We start from the raw sequence: 20,381 nt of genomic DNA on the forward strand, positions 1-20,381 counted from the left end.
GGGTGCCGTTCACCATCACCCTTTGAACCCTACCTCCAAGCCAGTTCCCAACCCACTTCGTCAATGGGTCGCCCAATCCTATGGAACTCATCTTGTTAGCAACCTGCGATGAGGTACGCTATCGAATGCCTTGCTAAAGTCCAGGTATACGATGTCCAGGGACTCTCCAACATCTAACTTCCCGGTCACCCAGTCAAAGAAGCTGATCAGGTTGGATTGGCAGTATCTCCCCTTAGTAAATCCATGTTGACGGGGATCCCGTAGGTTCTCTTCATTCAGGATCGTATCTAATTGGTGTTTGATAAGAGTTTCCATTAGTTTGCTCACTATTGATGTGAGACTCACTGGTCTGTAGTTTGCCGCTTCTGTCTTGGAGCCTTTCTTGTGGAGTGGAATGACATTAGCCTTCTTCCAATCTTCAAAGTTTCTGTAAGATACCTCTTGAACATGTCAAGGGCAGATGTTATTAATTTCGAAAAATTAATTAGTCTCAAGTTATTCCTTCTTGATGCGTTCTCCAACATTTCTAATTTTAAATTGATGTTTCCATTATTTTTCATCAATAATTGATTCTGTATCCCCATAGATTCCACTTTTTGTTTTTGTTCAGCTAAACTTATTTCAATTTTTTCAACTCTTTGCTGGGTATTCACAATGATGTCCGGTATTGGTTCCCGCTCTGCCTCGTCCACCCCACCTTGGCTTGACTCGGAGGATGGGGTTCTCAAAGAGGTTGGTTTGGTCTTGTTAGGGTGCAGTGCGCTGATATGTCTGTCGCTGTTGCCAACTGTGCATTTGATGGCCACTTTGCAGCCCTTGGCCATGTGCTTAGATGAAGTGCAACATTTGTAGCACACTCCATATTTTCTCAAGAGTTCTTTCTTCTCTCTTAGAGGTTTCTATATGAACCCTCGACATTTCCGTAGAGGAAGTGGCTTTTTGTGTATCGGACACCGCTGCTCTGGATCCTCTGCCTTCTCTGTGACAGGATGGTGGTTAGCCGAGCGGGCTGTCGTAGTCGACACATCTACTTTGTACACAGCTATAGATTTTCTGGTAGGGTCTCCATACCCCTTTGTTGGCTTCTCAGTTCATGAGTGACCTGTTTTCCTTAGCTCAGGCTCTTCGTACCGGTAACTGGGATTGTTCTTTCTTACCGCCAGTTTCCTGATGAAGTCTGTGAAGACTGTGAATGGAGGGAACCTTCCATTATTGCTGTCTTTATACTGAATGCCCTTAGATGACCATTTCTCCTTAACGTCATAGAGCAGTTTTATTATGAACCTTTGTATGCCATTGGATGTATCTAGGTAGCTTAGGCCCAGAAGATTCGGATCAGCTTTGAGCTCTTCCACTTCTTGTAGAAGATTTCCCAACTCCAATAACTTCTCGTTATCTCCACTTGTGATTCTTGGAAATTCATCTATTCTCTTCGTCAAGGCTCTTTGGACTGCTTCAGGGTTGCCTTAGTACTGCTCAAGCCTTCCCTATATCTCCTGAAGACTTTGAGTGTCATCATTCCGGAATAGGCCCTTCAGCCTCTTTACTTTCACTGATGATTCAGGACCCAGCCATTTTAGCAGCAGGTTCACCTCTTGTGTTGAAGTGGGTTTCATAACTTCTATGGTGTCTTTAAAGTCGGCTTTCTACTCCTAATATTTTTCTGGGTGATAATCAAACTCTGTGAGTCCCATGTTCACCAGCTGTTGGCAAGCCATGCATGTGGCCAGGTGCGGGGTACAGCCTTTCAGGTGTTTCACGCTTATCCACAGTGTAGTGGGTCAGGTTTAGCTGCTCATCCACTGGGTGAGCCTGATTTCCATAGGGAGCCAGAGTCCGTGCCTAAAGGGAGGTATTTCTTTCGGTGAGCTCTCTTGGAGCGTTAGCCAGTGGTCAAGCACCCATGTGTGTCCATGCGTATTGGGTCACTGTCTTGGCGTTTCATCTCTGTGGCTTGCTTCACCTCAAACTTGTCACCTTTAGGCAGGCTGAATTCTACTGAGGGATGTGCTTGCCTGTCCCCTTGTGGTTCCCCTGAACTCAACTGTGGTTGTTCGTTTTCTTGTCTTGCAGCCTGAGATTCTACGTATGCTCGTACGCATTTTATGTGGTTTTCTGTTGTGAGTTGCTTGAGCTGACTCTCCCCGCCATCTGGTCTTGTGGCTTCTTCGAAGGCCACAGCTTCTGCCTTGAGAGCAGCCAGTTCTTTTTCCTGCTGGATCCTTTTCAAGGCAATGTCTATCTCTGCCTTTTCATGTTCCTCCTTCTTCCTCCATATGACGGCCTCTGCTTCTTCTGCTGCTTTGCGTGCAGTGGCCTCCGCTTCTTCTGCCACTCTGCATGCAGTGGCCTCCGCTCTGCATGCAGTGGCCTTGGCTTCTACCCTAAGTTTTTCCTTCTTTAGGTTAGCTTCTTGCTGGTTGAACTGCATTTGGGCCTCGGCTGCATTTAATCTAGCCCAAGCCAGAACTGTCGCTTCACTGATGGCTGTTCGACTTGATCGGCTGCTTCTATGCGATCTGGAGGATTTGCTCAAGCAGGCAGTGCGTTTGGAGGTGTGAGAATATTCAGATCTGCTGTCTTCTGGGTTTACAGGGTTTTTTTCTTGTCTGTTCTGTGGTTTCTTGTACTGTAGCTTCACGTTCCTGACCGATTCTCTCTCATTGTTCTTTCTCTGCAAGACTTTCTGAGGTATTGGTCTTGGTTAAGAACTGAATGTACTCTTGTGCTTTCTGCTGATAACTTCTCGAAACTGGACTGCAGTTTAAGTATGTGTGCTTCCCTGACTGACTCTGTTTCTGTCATATGGCATTTAACTTTTTCCACCTCTGCCCACTCCCTTGTTAATCTGCACAGGTGTTTTTCTTGCTCACTTTGGTACAACTCTAGAGTCTTTGGGGTAACCTTGCAAAGTCTCTTTGTCCTTGTCTCGTCTTTAGGCTCACAGAACTAGTACTAAATACAATCAAGTACCCAATGCAAAGTACACTCAAGATCCTGGGAATACAACTAGACAGAAACTGCACAATGCAGTCTCAAATCCACAAAATCATCCAAAGAGCTTTCTTCACAATACGTAACCTAAGAAAAATAAGAAAATTCTTCAACAAAGATCAATACAAGATAGTAGTACAATCCCTAGTACTAAGTATTGTAGATTACTGTAACAGCCTATACCTATCATGCCCAAACTACATGATAAAACAATTACAGACAGTTCAGAACACAGCCCTCAGAATCATCTACTCACTCGGCAAATATGACCACATCACCAAAGCATACCTAGACTCACACTGGCTACCAATAAAAGCAAGATCCCAGTTCACAGCCCCCAGCTACCTAAATAACAGACTACACCGTAACCTCTCACACAGACTAAGGAGAACTCAGAGCCTATTCACTCACCCCCCTCTCAAAGGAACACGATGAAAGAAACTATACGACAGCCTTTTAGCGACACAGGCAGCAAAGATCGATACTACCATCACCAATCTACTGACCAAATCTACAGACATTAAAGTATTCCGAAAAGAAATCAAAACTCATCTCTTCAAAAAACACTTCCCATCATCATAACCTCATAAAAGTATTAGAAAAAGTTCTCACGACCACCTCCATCACCACCACCAGCAACACCCTGAATCCGAACAGTATTATCTCTATTCGTCTAAACAACCTATCACTATCTACTACCTGCTATCAATTTCTCCTGGAAAAGTCCAGACTAACAATTGTAACTGGACACACTCTTGATTACATGTACTGCAATGCTACTGGAAATGTCCAGTCCTCTAACTTGTAATCCGCTTAGAACCGCAAGGCACAAGCGGAATAGAAATCACTAATGTAATGTAATGTAATGTAAGTGTGTGGTTTGTGCTGGGTGAGAGCCCTCTAATGTCTGCATCTTTGCGCCTGCTTCATCATACTCAAGGTCTGTTTTATCTGGTGTCTTCTCTATCTCATCCCCTTTTGCTAATTCATTCTGCATGCTTTGAGGTTCTTCTGTCACTGTGGCCATTGCTTAACTTTAATGTGTGAAAAATTAGCTATTGAGTTAGAGGAGGTCAGAAGATCAGGCAGGTATGCGAGACAACTGGGGGTCTGTGAGCTTGTAAAGGTTCTTCCCTTTTCACTGCAGTTACACAGGAGAGCAGTGCTACCTTTGCTTAGAAAGTGTCTTCTGGCTCAGATTACACTTCAGGTATACAGATGGAGGGTGAAGGGGGAAGAAAGGTTGTCTGGGTGGAGACTTTCCTTTTGAGAGTGCCTTAGCAACTAAGTGGTCTCCGCCTTCTGGCTGGGCGGAGGGGGTTGCCGGGTCGTTAGCAATTAAGAAACAGTCTGGTTACTGGAGTTTGGTACTTAAGAGAACAATAGTCTTAATCGTGCTTTGGAATGTGGAATCTCTAGCTGCAGTAACTTTCCAAAATTATGCCCTTTAGTTAAATGCACTGAAATCTTTTCACTTTGCTTGGAAAATACTGTCTTCTCGCTTTTCTTAGCTTTTTCTTAGCTAAAATCCAAGCTTCACAAATCAAAAGGAGTTTGACTCTCTCTCTCTGCTTACTAGCACAGAATTCAACTCAAATTAACCACAAGAGAGCAGAGTAAGCAGGCTATACTCCACACAGTCTTCAAAGCCTTTCAAACACTGAAATGTTCCATTTTAAAACCAGCAATTCGCCCAACACAAGCAGCTCCCTTCTAGTGCTGCCCGATTCAGAGAAAAATATTTTGTTTTGATTTGATTCGATTCACCCTGTTGAATCGATTTTTCGATTCGATTCGATTCACTGTTAATGACACAGCTTTTTAAGTTTAAACAAAGTACAACAATAAATTTCACAAAGTACTTAAAAAAAAATCACATTTTTCCATTAAAGCAGTTTTGGAGACATTTGCTTGAACAGTCTTTTTTCCCAGTCCATAAGCAAGCAGTATGAAAAAGATTTCCTTAATTATCTACTCAAACATTTTTGCTATTTACTTTTATTGTACCTAGACTATTATTCAGTAGAAAAACTTTAGTTTGCTCAGTCAAGCAGAACATTCACTCATAGAAGTCCAATGTCCAGACAGGATTTGATTGAACAAAATAAATTTTTTCTACTGAATAATAGTTTAGGTATAAAGAATAGCAAAAATGTTAAAACCAAACAGAAAAGTAGTAAAAATCAATAGGTTCTCCGAGTTGGAACAACCTATGTCTCAGCACTTGAGGAAAAGACCAGTTAATAATGTTTATAAGATAAATCATATAAATGATTATACTGAAGCAGGGTGTACTCAGCGTGGAATGGAAGCTGAGAATCAGCAGGGGGTCTGGGGATGGAAGCTCAGATTTGGCAGGGAGGCCTGGGGATGGAAGCTCAGAATCATTTCTGTAGGCTATCAGAAATTTGCTTAATTATCTACTCATACAGAAAATCAGCAAAAGTCAATATGTTCTGAGTTGGAACAACCTGTTTGATTGACCAATTCTCCAGCACTTTACACAATAAAGCACAGGTTAATCATCCTCTGCCTGCATACCATCATAGGACACCTCATATGTGCTCAAATTAATCAATGTGATAAATTAAACAGTGATATACAATTGGTCAATCACATGAGTGCAAGATCAAACAGGTTGTTCCAACTCAGAACATATTGACTTTTGCTGCTTTTCTGATAGCCTACAGAAATGATTCTCAGCTTCCATCCCCAGGCCCCCTGCCGATTCTGAACTTCCATCCCCAGCCCCCAAGACTCACCAGACCCCCTGCTGATTCTCAGCTTCTATTCCTAGCCCCCATGCTGAGTATCAGCTTCCATCCCCAGCCCCCAAGACTCACCAGCCCCCTGCTGATTCCCAGGTTCCATCCCCAGCCCCCAAGACTCACCAGCCCCTTTGCCGATTCCCAGCTTCCATCACCAGCCACCAAGACTCACCAGCCCTCCTGCCAATTCCCAGCTTCCATCCCCAGCCCCCAAGACTCACCAGCCCCTCTGCTGATTCTCAGCTTCCAACCCCAGCCCCCATAACTCACCAGCCCCCCTGATGATTTAAGCTTCCATCCCCAGCCCCCTGCCAATTTCAGCTTCCATCCCCAGCCCCCAAGTTTCACCAAGCCCCCTGCCGATTTCAGCATCCATCCCCAGCCCCCCTGCCAATTTCAGTTTCCATCCCCAGCCTCCAAGACTCACCAGCCTCCCTGCTGATTTAAGCTTCCATCCCAAGCACAAAAGACTCACCAGCCCCCCTGCTGATTTAAGCTTCCATCCCCAGCCCCCTGCCAATTTCAGCTTCCATCCCCAGCCTCCAAGACTCACCATCCTCCCTGCTGATTCTCAGCTCCCATCCCCAGCCCCCATAACTCACCAGCCCCCCTGCCAATATAAGCTTCCATCCCAAGCACCAGAGACTCACCAGCCCCCTGCTGATTTCAGGCCCCAAGACTCATCAACCCCCCCTGCTGATTTCAGCTTACATCCCCAGCCCCAAGACTCACCAGCCCACCTGCCAATTCCCAGCTTCCATCCCCAGCCGCCCTTCCGATCCCCAGCTTCCATCCCCAGCCCCCAAGACTCACCAGCCCCCCTGCTGATTTCAGCTTCCATCCCCAGCCCCCCTGCCAATTTCAGCTTCCAGCCCCAGCCCCCAAGACTCACCAGCCCCCTTGCCGATTCCCAGCTTCCATCGCCAGCCCCCAAGACTCACCAACCCCCCTGCCGATTCCCAGCTTCCATCCCCAGCCCCAAGACTCACCAGCCCCCCTGCCGATTCCCAGCTTCCATCCCCAGCCCCAAGACTCACCAGCCCCCTGCCAATTCCCAGCTTCCATCCCCAGCCGCCCTTCCGATCCCCAGCTTCCATCCCCAGCCCCCAAGACTCACCAGCCCCCCTGCCAATACCCAGCTTCCATCCCCAGCCGCCCTTCCGATCCCCAGCTTCCATCCCCAGCCCCCAAGACTCACCAGCCCCCCTGCCAATTCCCAGCTTCCATCCCCAGCCCCCAAGACTCACCAGCCCCCCTGCTGATTTCAGCTTCCATCCCCAGCCCCACTGCCAATTTCAGCTTCCAGCCCCAGCCTCAAGGCGCACCAGCCCCCTGCCTATTTCAGCTTCCTTCTCCAGCTCCCCTACTAAATTCAGCTTCCATCCCCAGCCCCCAAGACTCACCAGCCCCCTGCCAATTTCAGCTTCCATCCCCAGCCCCCAAGACTCACTAGCCCCCTGCCAATTTCAGCCCCCAAGACTCACCAGCTCCCCTGCCGATTTCAGCTTCCATCCCCAGCCCCCAAGACTCACCAGCCCCCTGCCGATTTCAGCTTCCATCCCCAGCCCCCCTGCCGATTTCAGCTTCCATCCCCAGGCCTTAAGACTCACCAGCCCCCCTGCCGATTTCAATCCCCAAGACTCACTAGCCCCCCTGCCAATTCGGAGCTTCCATCCCCAGCCCCCAAGACTCACCAGCCCCCCTGCCGATGTATTTACTTACTGCCTGAACTGAATATTAAATCGTGGGGAAAGAGCCTGCCAAAACTAGTATTTGTTGCTGCTGAGTGCCGAGGTCTGCTGCACGAGATCTGCTTGCTCGCTGCTTGACTCTTTCACTTCAGCATCATGGGGTAAAGACCTAGAACAATTGCTTTCGCCCACTACTTATGAGGAATTTAGGAAATGTTTGAAAACACACCTGTTCCTAAAGTATCTAGACAACTGATCCTCTCTTCTCTCTCCCCTCTATAGCGATTAACTTGTTCTATTGATCATTCTCTCCTCAAAAATGGATTTCCTGTCCTATTAACCCTCTTTTTTCCTCCCCTCTTAAAGTCAATCAATTTGTACCTTTGCTTAATCTTTGTGAACCACATAGAACTTCACGGTATTGCGGTATATAAGCTGTTATTATTATTATTACTATTACTTCTTTCGTTTCTTCCGATGTAACTTCTGGTTTTGCAAAACCGGAAGTTATATTAGATAGGAAGAGTCCGGCGGCCGGCGGCCGGCGGCATAAAATAGCCCAAACTCGTCTTGCGGCTGAATCGATGAGTCCGGTTTTTAATAAAAACGAACCGATTCGAATCGATTCACCTGATTTGAATTGGTTAATAGGGCAGAGTACGGTAATGGGGTTTAAGAAAAGATTGGATAATTACCTACTGGAAAAGGGGATAGAGGGGTATAGATAGAGGATTACTGCACAGGTCCTGGACCTGTTGGGCCGCCGCGAGAGCGGACAGCTGGGCACGATGGACCTCAGGTCTGACCCAGCAGAGGCATTGCTTATGTTCTTATGTGAATCGGTCAGCAGTACTCCCTTCACAGAATGCCACTGAAACTGCTTTTCTCATCTGGTATCATATCATGCACACAAATTCACTCTCCTTAGGGGGTGCTACAGTGCTCGTAACACATAGAGTAGCTTTGCAAGCAGATGCACACAATTTCTTAGTAAAAGACCACCATTTTCTTTGCATCAAAGAACAGACTTTTTCACTGTTAGGTTTCTTGAGTCCTTTAAGATCGCATGCATCAAATAACTCTTGCTTTTCTTTCTGACTAGATATGCATCAATTTCTCTTTGAATATTAAGCACTGTTTTTACTAACTCTTTGAATAATAACCATACCGTTTTCACTAGCTCTTTGAATATTAATCACCGTTTTCACTTTGCCACTCTAATACAATGCAATCCCAGATTACGTGTCATATTTTAAGCGGAGTTAAACCTCTAGGCATTTTCAAATGCAGATACTTCTGTTTTTCTGAGATATACTTTATTGAGTAAATATAACATAAATACTCACATTTATGGAGTTTTCTCAGAGGATAGATGGAAATAATTCCTCTAGGTACAGCTTCTTTATTCCAGTATGATTTAAAGGTGATAAGGTTAGACAAATAGGGGAAAGGGAGAGGCAAATACTGACTCACTGACCCCCTTCCACCACACAAAAATTAGAACAAAAAGGTACATATCTGTCTCAAAAACAGCAGCATCTGGTATGGGGAAGCTTAGTAGAGCTGCACACAAGTGTCTTAAGTAGCCTGGTGGGTGAGCTAGTAAATCATAAAGAGGAGGACCCAGGCCCACAAGCCACTCTAACCATTACATTTACGGTAGAACATGTGAGCCCTCCCATCACCTACTATACTGCCATATATGTGCCACCTGTAGCCAAAAGTGCTATCGGGGTGGGGGCTCACCCTAAATTATAAGGTGGTTATGGTGAGTTATACAGCTGGCACCCTATATGTTAAGTTCACAGCAGTGCCCTCTAAGATGTCCCATTGCTGGCCCCACCCACGTCCAAATGGTCAGGATTAGAACGTTATCAACCTGAAAGTTTTTCAGATCGAAAATAGGGTATAAAGTTAGACGTTCTAGCGATCAAGATGTCTAAGTAGACGATTTTAGAAAAAAAATTACATTTGGACGTCCAGCAGTTTGCCATTCGAAAATGGCCATTTTTGTACCTCCAACTTTGGATGTTCAGCTGGAAACATCCATGATGTACTTAGATGTTTTTTTTGAACATGCCCCCCTCGTGGGTAATGATGAGGCAATCCAGAGTAAAGACTGTACAGTGCACTATAGAAATAATTAATAGTAGTAGTAATAGTACTAAAGACTCAAGTTATCTAGGTTGTGGCAATTTTCAGCATCACTGTCCAGATAACTATCTGGACAGCAAAATGAGCTGTTTTAAGTTTTATCCAGATTAGCAGTCTGGATAGCAGTCTGAATAACAGCTATCTAGATAGTGCAAATAGCTCACTTCTCTACACTTATTTGGCATTTGCCATTATCTGAATACTACTGCTTGGATGTTTTTGCATGTGGCAACTAGTGTTTTAAAAGGTTATTGAGTACTGCAAGCTCAGTATTAGAGAATTATTCTACCTACATTTTATTTATTTATTTTGTTCAAATGATTGCAGCTCAGGGTCTGAAGAATTTGAAGAGGTTGGCTATATTGCACTTATCTCATCTGACCAATATTGGAAATGGAATGGTTGATATAGTAGAATCCATATGTGCTGAGCCCAGGTATCTTCAAGAAATAAAACTAGTTGACTGTTGCCTATCTGGGAAAGCAGTGAAAATACTTGGTAAGTTCTAGCACTGGCTATGCCAATTAATGTTATTTTACAATATCTATCTTAGAGGCCTTCTATTAAAGTGTGGTAGAATATAGGCTTAAAAAGTCCGATATTCAGACTGCAGGAGATAGCCAGGCTGTCTCCCACAGTATGAACTAAACCTGGATATTCAATGCTGAGCCATTTCTGGTGACCAGCATTGACTATCTGATCTATTTTTGGCTGTTAGAAAGTTAGCCAGCTAAACCGATATTAAGCATTGGCTGACTAAGTTTATACCGGCCAAAGATAGACCAACTAATTAAGTGGCCCGATTTGGCCACTTTAAATTTCAAGCATTTTAAATCAGCCAGCTAAGTTGCATGACATAGCCGGTCATCTGCTAGCTGCTAAGCACTAATATTCAGTGGCTCTCTTGTGCAAAATATTAGCACAACTGGCTTAGCACTATGCAACCAGCCAGGATCCATTCCTTGCTGGTTCAATAGTGCTGAATATTGGGAGGAAAATGTTTTAGGGCAAGATTTTCCTGCACACTAAGCTCAGATATAACATGGAATCTTTTTAGCGCTTTCTCTTTGTTTATTATTTGCAGGTTGTTCCTAATGTCCCATTAGTGCTTGGTATCTGCAAGAAGATAACACGGGCATATTTTCCGCTTCCTATTTAAGGGCACTAAGGCCCTGATTCTACAAAGTGCGTCCCGATTTTAGGTAGCTGTAGGCGTCCTACAGCTGTCTAATCAGCCAATCGGGATGCACGTTTAAAAAAAAAATGCTCCCCAGGCAGGCCGCCTATATTGAAGGCGCCTCCGGGAGCCTAGGGAGGCTCGCAAGATGCCTAAACTCGCCTAAGGGCCTTAGGCGGGCCTTAGGCAAACCTAGGCGGCCCTACACATCTCCCTAGTAGAGGAAGAGACGCTTACAATGTAGGCCAACAAAATGCTGGTCTACATTGTAAGTAGACGCGGCCGCTATACTTATTGCGGCAAGGGATCTCTCTGCCGCTATAAGTATAGCGGGCCGTGGCCGCCTGTCCGATCGCTGGCAGGAGGGTGCCCAAATCCTCCTGCCAGAAGATGCCCCCCCCCGACACTACCGATCGCTGGCAGGAGGGTGCCCAAACCCTCCTGCCAGAAATGCCCCCCCCCGACAATATCGATCGCTGGCAGGAGGGTGCCCAATCCCTCCTGCCCGAAGACGCACCCTCCCCCCCGTGCTAACAGCCCCCAAACCTCCACCCCACCAAACTAAACTTTTCTTTTGGCCAGACGGGTCTTGCCCGTCCAGCCGGCAGGCCCGCCTCATCAAAATGAGGCGGACCCACCCCTTCCCGGCCCATCCTGCCGAAGCCTAAGGCCTGATTGGCCCAGGCTCTAGAAGCCTGGACCAATCAGGCCTTAGGCATAGCGAGTCCGCCCATCCCTGGGCCAATCAGGCCTTAGGCTTCGGTGGGATGGGCCGGGAAGGGGCTGGCCTGCCTCATTTCGATGAGGCGGGCCTGCCGGCTGGACGGGCAAGACCCGTCTGGCCAAAAGAAAAGGTTAGTTGGTGGGGTGGAGGTTTGGGGGCTGTTAGCGGGGGGGGAGGGTGCGTCTTAGGGCAGGAGGGATTGGGCACCCTCCTGCCAGATCGGTAGTGTCGGGGTGGAAGGGAGATCGGTAGTGTCGGGGGGGGCAGTCGGTAGTGTCGGTGGGGGGGCGGGCGGTAGTGTCGGGGGGAGCATCTTTAAGCATGAGGTTTTGGGCACACTCCTGCCTGCAATCGGACAGGGGGCCGCGGCCCGCTATACTTATAGCGGCAGAGAGATCCCTTGCCGCGATAAGTGTAGCGGGCCGTGTCTAATCTAACCCGATTCTCTAACCAGCGTCTGTAACATGGACGCCGGTTACAGAATTGGGGTTTAGTGTAGGTCCGATTCTGAATAGGACACCTCTCCCGGGCGTCCTAAACAGAATCAGGGCCTAAGTGCTTTTGGGTTAAATTTATGTTATCCATTGGTATATGATAATCAGAATACGCTAACTGGATAATGCAGGAACACCCATTATCCCAGGACAAGCAGGCATGATATTCTCACATGTGGGTGACGTCAACTACGGAGCCCCGATGCGGAAGCATTTTCAAGCAAACTTGATTGAAGATTTAAGTTTGCTCTGCTGCTCCACGCATGCGTGCCTTCCTGCTCCACTAGGGGGTGCATCCCCTCGTGGTCTCCAGTTCAAAATTTTCCGCTGAGCCTAGAAGTCGTGGTTTTTCAGGCTCTGCCCCAACTGCCTTCTAGCACCGCGATTTTTTCTTATTTTCTCGATTAAGTCGCTGTGCGCGAATTTTTTTTCTTGTTTCAATTCATTCCTGCTTCGTTTTTGACTGACCCGGGGGCTTCCGGGTCCCCGTGGCCGCATGGCTACTCGAGCCGCGGCCAGTTTCGATTCTATGTCCCGGCTTTGACCGGCTTTAAAAAGTGCACCCAGTGCGAGCGGCTTCTTTCCATCACAGACCCACATCGCCGGTGCATCCTCTGCCTGGGGGCCGCTCATCCAACCGACTCCTGCCCCCAGTGCGCTACTTTCCAGAACCGGGCCCTTCGCCGAAGAAAAGCCCGCATGGCGGACCTCTTCGCCGCCGACCAATCCTCTACCTCGGCCTCGAGGTTGGCCCCGGCCTTGACCTCGGCCCCGAATACCTCGGCATCGCCTCGAGACTCGAACCCGAAGTCCTCGGGACAACAGAAAGCCTCGGCTCCGGGTAAGTCCCCTCTTCCCTTTTCAGGTCCCGTAACAGCGAAGAAGCCAGCCTCGGGGACACCGGCGACGCATGGCGGAAGTCCCATGCTTACAGCCCCGGCGAAGTCCTCCAAGCCTTCGGGCCGTGCCTCCACCACACGGGAATACTCTGATACGAGGTCGCCCCCGGTGGAGCGCACCGAGGCAGTGGACATGCCCTCGATGCTGTCCGTGCCCGTCTTCCAGGACCTACTCCGAGCGATGATCTCATCGGAGCTGTCCGCTGCAATGGCCCATCTACAACCGGCCTCGACCTCGACCCCGCATGTGCAAGACCAGCCTGAGCCTCGCGTCGAGCCACCTCGAGGAAAAGCACGCAAGCTTCGCCGCATCCCATCCTCCTCGGACTCCTCGCCGAGACACCCGAGGCGCTCTCCCTCCACAGACCGCCGCGGGGCAAAATGTCGTGCTAAAACGACAGAAACCTCGAACCGCCGTACCTCCAAGAAGGCCCGGGGTTCCCCCACTCTACGAGGCCGTTCACCTACACCTCATACAGGACCGCTGAGGGTAACGGAGCTATCACTCTCCAACCTGCGCATCCTCCGAACTCCCCCTCGGACCGGGGCTCCGATCCGAGGTTTCGTGCTTTCACCGAGGGAGTCCGGGTCGAGGTCACCGATTCGACATCCATCGGTACCCCGAACCCCGGCATCGTCTCCGAGGGGCTCCTCGAGACGTCGGAGATCCACGACCCCGGAACACTTTCACAGTGTGTCCCTGGTCTCGGAGCGCGGATCGGAGCAGGAGCCTCGATACTCAAGGGAAGCCTCCCCATCCTTCTCCACCTGACGGAGGTCTCGTTCACCGACCCCGCACGGGGCCTCGGGAACATCCCGCCCATCCTTCTCTCGCTTTGTCCAGGACATGGGCCACGCTTTGGACTTGGACCTCCAATCCGACTCCAGATACTCTAAGGAGTACCTAGCGGAGCTGGATATGCCATCACTGCCCAGAGAGTCCCTTCGCTTACTGCCTAACCCGGTACTCCAACAGGCTTTCTTCAGGAACCTGGAGACCCCCTATATGGTCACAGCAGTGCCCTCCAAAATGGAGGCCAAGTACCGTACAGTACCCTTCCCGGGATTTGAACAACCGCAGCTCTCCCACCAGTCGCTGTTAGTAGAATCCTCCTTGAAAAAGGCTCACCCCTCCAGGATCTCAGAGGCGGTCCCCCCAGGCCGAGAAGGCCGAACCCTAGACAAGTTCGGCAGGAGACTATATCAAAATGCGATGATGGCCTCTAGGGTGCAAAGCTACACCTTCACCTTCACATCCTACCTCAAACACCTCATTGGACTACTGAGAACCTTTGAGACTGACTTACCGGCCTCCCGCCAAGGAGCGTTTAACCTGCTTTCAGAGTCCCTCTCCAACCTACGCCTCCATCTATTCCATGCGGCCTACGATGGCTTTGAACTCTCCTCCAGAGAAGCAGCCTTTGCTATCGCCATGCGCCGCCTAGCTTGGCTGCGCCTGGTCGACATGGACCCCAACTTACAGGACCGGTTGGCTAACCTCCCTTGCGTGGGTAAAGAACTGTTCGATGACACTATCGAGGCGGCTACAAAACGCCTCTCCGAACACGAACGTTCGTTTGCCTCCCTCGTGCGGCAAAAGCCTAAACCGCCCGCGTCCAGGCCGTTCAGGGCCCCTCCACGCCGCTACCCACAAAAATCCACTCCTGCCTTCTCGCGGCCTCCGCCCAGGCGTCCGCAAGCACACCATCGGGCCATGCCCAAGTCCCAACCGCCTGCGACTACCAAACCATCCCCGTCCTTTTGACGGGATATGCGGAAGGGGGCGGGCTCCCTCCGCCATAGTCCCAGGCCTCCTTCCCATCAGGGGTCGCCTCAAAGCCTTTTACCCTCGCTGGGAACAAGTCACGTCGGACGCATGGGTCCTTGGCGTGATCTCATCAGGATACTCTCTCAACTTTCGAGCCATTCCTCCAGACAACCCCCCAAGGAATTGCCCTCCCAACTGGACGCAGCTACCCCTACTCCTCTCCGAAGCTCGAGATCTGCTTCGCCTGAGAGCAGTGGAGGAGGTTCCCCCCGGCCAACGGGGGAAGGGCTTCTACTCCCGTTACTTCCTGGTTCCGAAAAAAACGGGAGACCTCCGCCCAATACTAGACTTGAGACGCCTCAACAAATTTCTGGTACGGGAAAAATTTCAGATGCTTTCCCTACCGACCCTCTACCCCCTGATCGACGAGGGCGACTGGCTCTGCTCCCTCGATCTGAAGGAGGCGTACACACATGTTCCAGTGTACCACGCTCACCACAAGTTCTTGCGTTTTCAGGTGGGAGACCTGCACCTGCAATACCGAGTCCTCCCCTTCGGCCTAGCATCGTCACCTCGGGTCTTCACCAAGTGCCTCGTGGTGGTCACAGCTACCTTACGCTCCCAAGGTCTTCAGGTATTCCCCTACCTGGACGATTGGCTGATCAAAGCCCCGTCCAGGGAAGGGGTTATCTCAGCGACCCAACAGACTATTATCTACCTACAGAGTCTGGGGTTTGAGATAAACTTCCCAAAATCCCAACTACGCCCCTCGCAGTCCCTACAATTCATCGGGGCCACGCTAGACACGGTTCACCTCCGCTCCTTCCTCCCCCCTCCGCATCTAGAGGCGTTAGTAAGTCTGAGCCGAAGGATCTCACAGCTGATCTCGATATCAGCCCGACAGATGATGACTCTCCTGGGCCACATGGCCTCCACCGTCCATGTCACACCCTTCGCCCGTCTCCATCTGAGAATCCCTCAATGGACCCTGGCCTCTCAATGGCGTCTCAATGACCCGATCGATCGTCCCATGACAGTGACTCCTTCCTTGCAATGATCGCTCCGCTGGTGGGCCGACTCTTCAAATCTTTCAAGAGGTTTGCTTTTCACCGCCCCTCCTCACAGCAAGGTACTCACCATGGACTCGTCGGAATACGCTTGTGGAGCCCACCTGGACGGCCTCCGCACCCAGGGGATGTGGTCAGCAGAAGACCACCGCTGTAACATCAACGTGCTAGAGCTCCGGGCCATCTATCTCGCAGCTGTAGCCTTTCAACATCTGCTTCACGACCGGGCGGTCCTCATCCGAACCGACAACCAGGTAGCAATGTACTACGTAAACAAACAAGGGGGGACAGGGTCTTGGCCCCTTTGTCGGGAAGCCATGCGCCTCTGGAAATGGGCAATCTCCAACAACACCTTCCTTCGAGCGGTGTACATACAAGGAGAACAAAACTGTCTGGCAGACAGACTCAGCCGCCTCCTCCAGCCACACGAATGGTCACTGCACTCTCAGACCCTACGACAGGTGTTCGAAAAGTGGGGAACGCCTCAAATAGATCTGTTCGCATCCCCCCACAATCACAAACTGCCCCTCTTCTTCTCCCGGATACACTCCCCGGACCGACTCAAGGCCGACGCCTTCCTCCTCGACTGGGAGGGAAGGTTTCTGTACGCGTTTCCGCCGTTTCCTCTGATCCTGCGGACGCTGGTCCACCTGAAAACGGTGAAAGCCACCCTGATCCTGATTGCTCCTCGCTGGCCATGCCAGCCTTGGTTTTCCCTTCTACTTCAACTCAGTGTCAGAGATCCACTGCCTCTGCCTCGGTTTCCCTCTCTGCTATCACAGAGTCAGGGTTCGCTGTTACATCCCAATCTTCAATCTCTTCATCTGAATGCTTGGTTTCTTTCCCCCTGACTTCTCTCCCCATGTCTCAATCAGTCAAGGAGATATTGGAGGCCTCTAGAAAGACCTCGACGAGAACCTGCTATTCCCAAAAGTGGACCAGATTCTCAGCCTGGTGCTCCTCTCACAGCCAGGACCCGGTGTCGGTCCCCATCCCTCTTGTCCTTGACTACTTACTTCAATTATCTCACTCCGGCCTAAAGACCAACTCCATTCGAGTACATCTCAGTGAGATTGCGGCCTTTCATCAGCCCCTGGAAGGAAAAGCCCTCTCGCTCCACCCCTTAGTCTCTCGCTTCATGAAGGGTCTTCTGAATGTCCACCCTCCTCTCAAACCCCCGCCGGTGGTTTGGGACCTCAACGTGGTTCTGGCTCAACTAATGAAACCTCCATTTGAGCCCCTAGACAAATGCCATCCTAAATTCCTCACTTGGAAGATGATTTTCCTGCTTGCACTCACTTCCGCTCGGCGAGTTAGTGAGCTACAGGCTCTGGTAGCGGACCCACCCTTCACTGTATTCCACCATGACAAGGTGGTACTCCGCACACATCCAAAGTTCTTGCCTAAAGTAGTGTCTGATTTTCACCTCAATCAGTCCATCGTCTTGCCCGTGTTTTTTCCCAAGCCCCACTCTCACCCCGGAGAGGTGGCGCTTCACACTCTTGACTGTAAGAGAGCATTGGCCTTTTACCTCCAACGCACTCAACTACACCGGAAAGTCCCACAATTGTTTTTTGTCCTTCGACCCAAACCGGTTAGGCCACCCAGTTTCCAAGTGCACCTTGTCCAACTGGTTGGCCGATTGCATCAACTTTTGCTACGCTCAGGCTGGTCTCGCGCTGCATGGTCGAGTAACGGGACACAAGTTCCGAGCGATGGCAGCCTCCATAGCGTTCCTCAGGCCCACGCCTATTGAGGAAATCTGCAAGGCTGCCACGTGGTCTTCGGTTCATACTTTCACCTCCCACTACTGTCTGGACTCACTGTCCAGAAGCGATGGCCGGTTCGGCCAATCGGTATTGCGAAATCTATTTGCTTAAATTGCCAACTTCCCTCCACCCCTTTTCAGTTAGCTTGGAGGTCACCCACATGTGAGAATATCATGCCTGCTTGTCCTGGGATAAAGCACAGTTACTTACCGTAACAGGTGTTATCCAGGGACAGCAGGCATATATTCTCACAACCTGCCCACCTCCCCGGGGTTGGCTTCTTTGCTAGTTAAGTGAACTGGAGACCACGAGGGGATGCACCCCCTAGTGGAGCAGGAAGGCACGCATGCGTGGAGCAGCAGAGCAAACTTAAATCTTCAATCAAGTTTGCTTGAAAATGCTTCCGCATCGGGGCTCCGTAGATGACGTCACCCACATGTGAGAATATATGCCTGCTGTCCCTGGATAACACCTGTTACGGTAAGTAACTGTGCTTTCCTTGCCCATGCCACACCATTCAGAAAATGTTCCCCCCCAAAATCATTCACACTGTCTATGGAAAAAAAGTTTGTTCAATAAATTAATCACAAACTGGCTGAGAACTAACTCAAGAGAGTTTCTATTATACTAAAGACCTCAAACACCCAAGGCACTATTTGTGTTTATTTTTTTGTATCCTTACTGGGGTGAAGTATTCATCATCGGTCTTGTGCAGGGTTTTTGAAAACATTTTTGTAATTTTTAATTGTGATGGACACCTAATATAAAGAAGAGCACTTAACTTAAAGTCTGACGGCTACCCATCCGTTTCACTGGTGAGTTTCTTCAGGGCTCGTGCTTTACTCCAACATATTTTTGTCCTGCATATAAAATGAACTACTTTAATAATTTATAAAGAGTGAAAATACATATACCCTATTACCAAATTTATTTAACATAGTAACATAGTAGATGACGGCAGATAAAGACCCAAATGGTCCATCCAGTCTGCCCAACCTGATTCAATTTAAATTTTTTTTTTAAAATTTTTTTTCTTCTTAGCTATTTCTGGGCAAGAATCCAAAGCTTTACCCGGTACTGCCGAAATCTCTGTTAAGACTTACTCCAGCCCTTCTACACCCTCCCAGCCATTGAAGCCCTCCCCAGCCCATCCTCCACCAAACGGCCATTAATTGCTTAATTGTTGATACTTAACCTGTTGTTAATCTTTATTAAATAAAATAAATTTAAAAGATTTTAGAAATTTTCTAAAAAACCTTTACTCATTATGATACATAACTACTTCAACACCCATTAATTAGTGTTCTTCAATATATGTCCGAACTGATATTAACCATATAAATTAGCACTTTTAAATACCCTTCTTGATCATTTAATCATGCCTATTAATTGATGATATAAATAAATTAAAATGTCCAAATAAATTAATCTTTTGTTGCATATAATAATCAATATAGATTCATTATCTTCTAATTATCTTGAACCAATTTTAAAATTTATTTATTTTATTTTTTATTTATTCAATTTTCTATACTGTTCTCCCAGGAGAGCTTAGAATGGTTTACATGAATGTATTCAGGTACTCATGCATTTTTCCTTGTTTGTCCCGGTTGGCTCACAATCTATCTAGTATACCTGGGGCAATGGGGGGATTAAGTGACTTGCCCAAGGTCACAAGGTACAGCATGGGTTTGAACCCACAACCTAATAAATAACTCAAACCCACAACCCCACACAGAACAAATGAACCTGCTCAGCAACGCTAAAAGGCTTAAACATACATTCACCCAACCATCCACACAAGGAGAAACACTTAATCAACCCGAAAACAACAAAAGAAGTGGAGAAAAAGCCTGAGTTCAGCTTCATTTGGCAAAAAACTCCACTTCACACATACTCCTACACAAACAAACCGGTAGGGTGAAGAAAAGCATTGTAATAGCTTGCAAAGTCAAAGTTCAAAAGCACCAGGAGTACATAGCCCCACATGTGAAAAAAATGTGGCAACAGGGCCCAAAGGCACAGCGATCCGAAATCGTAGCATTAGGCCAAAAAAAAAAAAACCACTTAGCTGCTACAATCCTTCAGATATGTCTCAATCCAGCGTAGTAACACAGCAGCTAGAGTACCCGACAGGGAATCTCCCGTTTCACCAGTTTGAACCCACAACCCCAGGGTGCTGAGGCTGTAGCTTTAACCACTTAGTGGAGAAATTTAGTGGAGAATTTTACTCCACTAAATTTAATTTATCATGTTAAAACAAAATCAATCTTCAAAATTTTAATTGATGACATGATTCAAACATCTCAATCTTCTTGATCTAGAATATTAATTAACCACCCATTTCAAATTATACTTATATTGTGAATAAAAACTCAAATAGATTAAAAATTAATTTTACAAAGATCAATTGCATTGGTATTGAAAAAAACTCCCTGACTGAAGTATTTTAAGGTTTTTAATTGATAACACCTAAGAAACACTCAAATGTTCATTTGCATTAACTTTATCTAAAACATCAATTAATAAGCTGTTTGGAAAAAAACCCACATGAATATTAGTTAACTTTAAAAATAGTTCCTGTGTAAGCAACTCGTTCACCAATATCTGATTGCTCAGTGAACTTACAAAGCTATCGACTTATATTTTAATACTAATGAAATTTTCAACCTTTTTATTTTGATTAATTGCCGTATGATCATTCAAAAACTCAATATTGTACCTACTATTTTAGACATTGGAAGTCCTTGTTTGCTCTTCTTGCACCACAGCAATTGTAATCTAGCATCAGAACTCAAAATGGCGTCCCGTTATCAATAGGATGCTGACATGAAATAACCAATGGGAATGGGGCAGGACGTGACATTATTAGAAAC

The 20,381-nt window shown here is 47.9% G+C and overlaps 1 protein-coding gene across 2 annotated transcripts in view; it reads left to right on the forward strand.

The window, feature by feature from the left end:
- NLRC4 (NLR family CARD domain containing 4) overlaps positions 1 to 20,381 on the forward strand; it is a 204,789-nt gene that overhangs the window by 134,063 nt on the left and 50,345 nt on the right. For both annotated transcript variants that reach the window (XM_033937920.1, XM_033937919.1), the window contains exon 6: positions 9,935 to 10,105. In XM_033937920.1, the coding sequence (XP_033793811.1) occupies positions 9,935 to 10,105 (171 nt within the window). The remainder of the gene's footprint in view (positions 1 to 9,934; positions 10,106 to 20,381) is intronic.

Source organism: Geotrypetes seraphini, chromosome 3, assembly GCF_902459505.1.
Source record: "Geotrypetes seraphini chromosome 3, aGeoSer1.1, whole genome shotgun sequence".
NCBI lineage: Eukaryota > Metazoa > Chordata > Amphibia > Gymnophiona > Dermophiidae > Geotrypetes > Geotrypetes seraphini.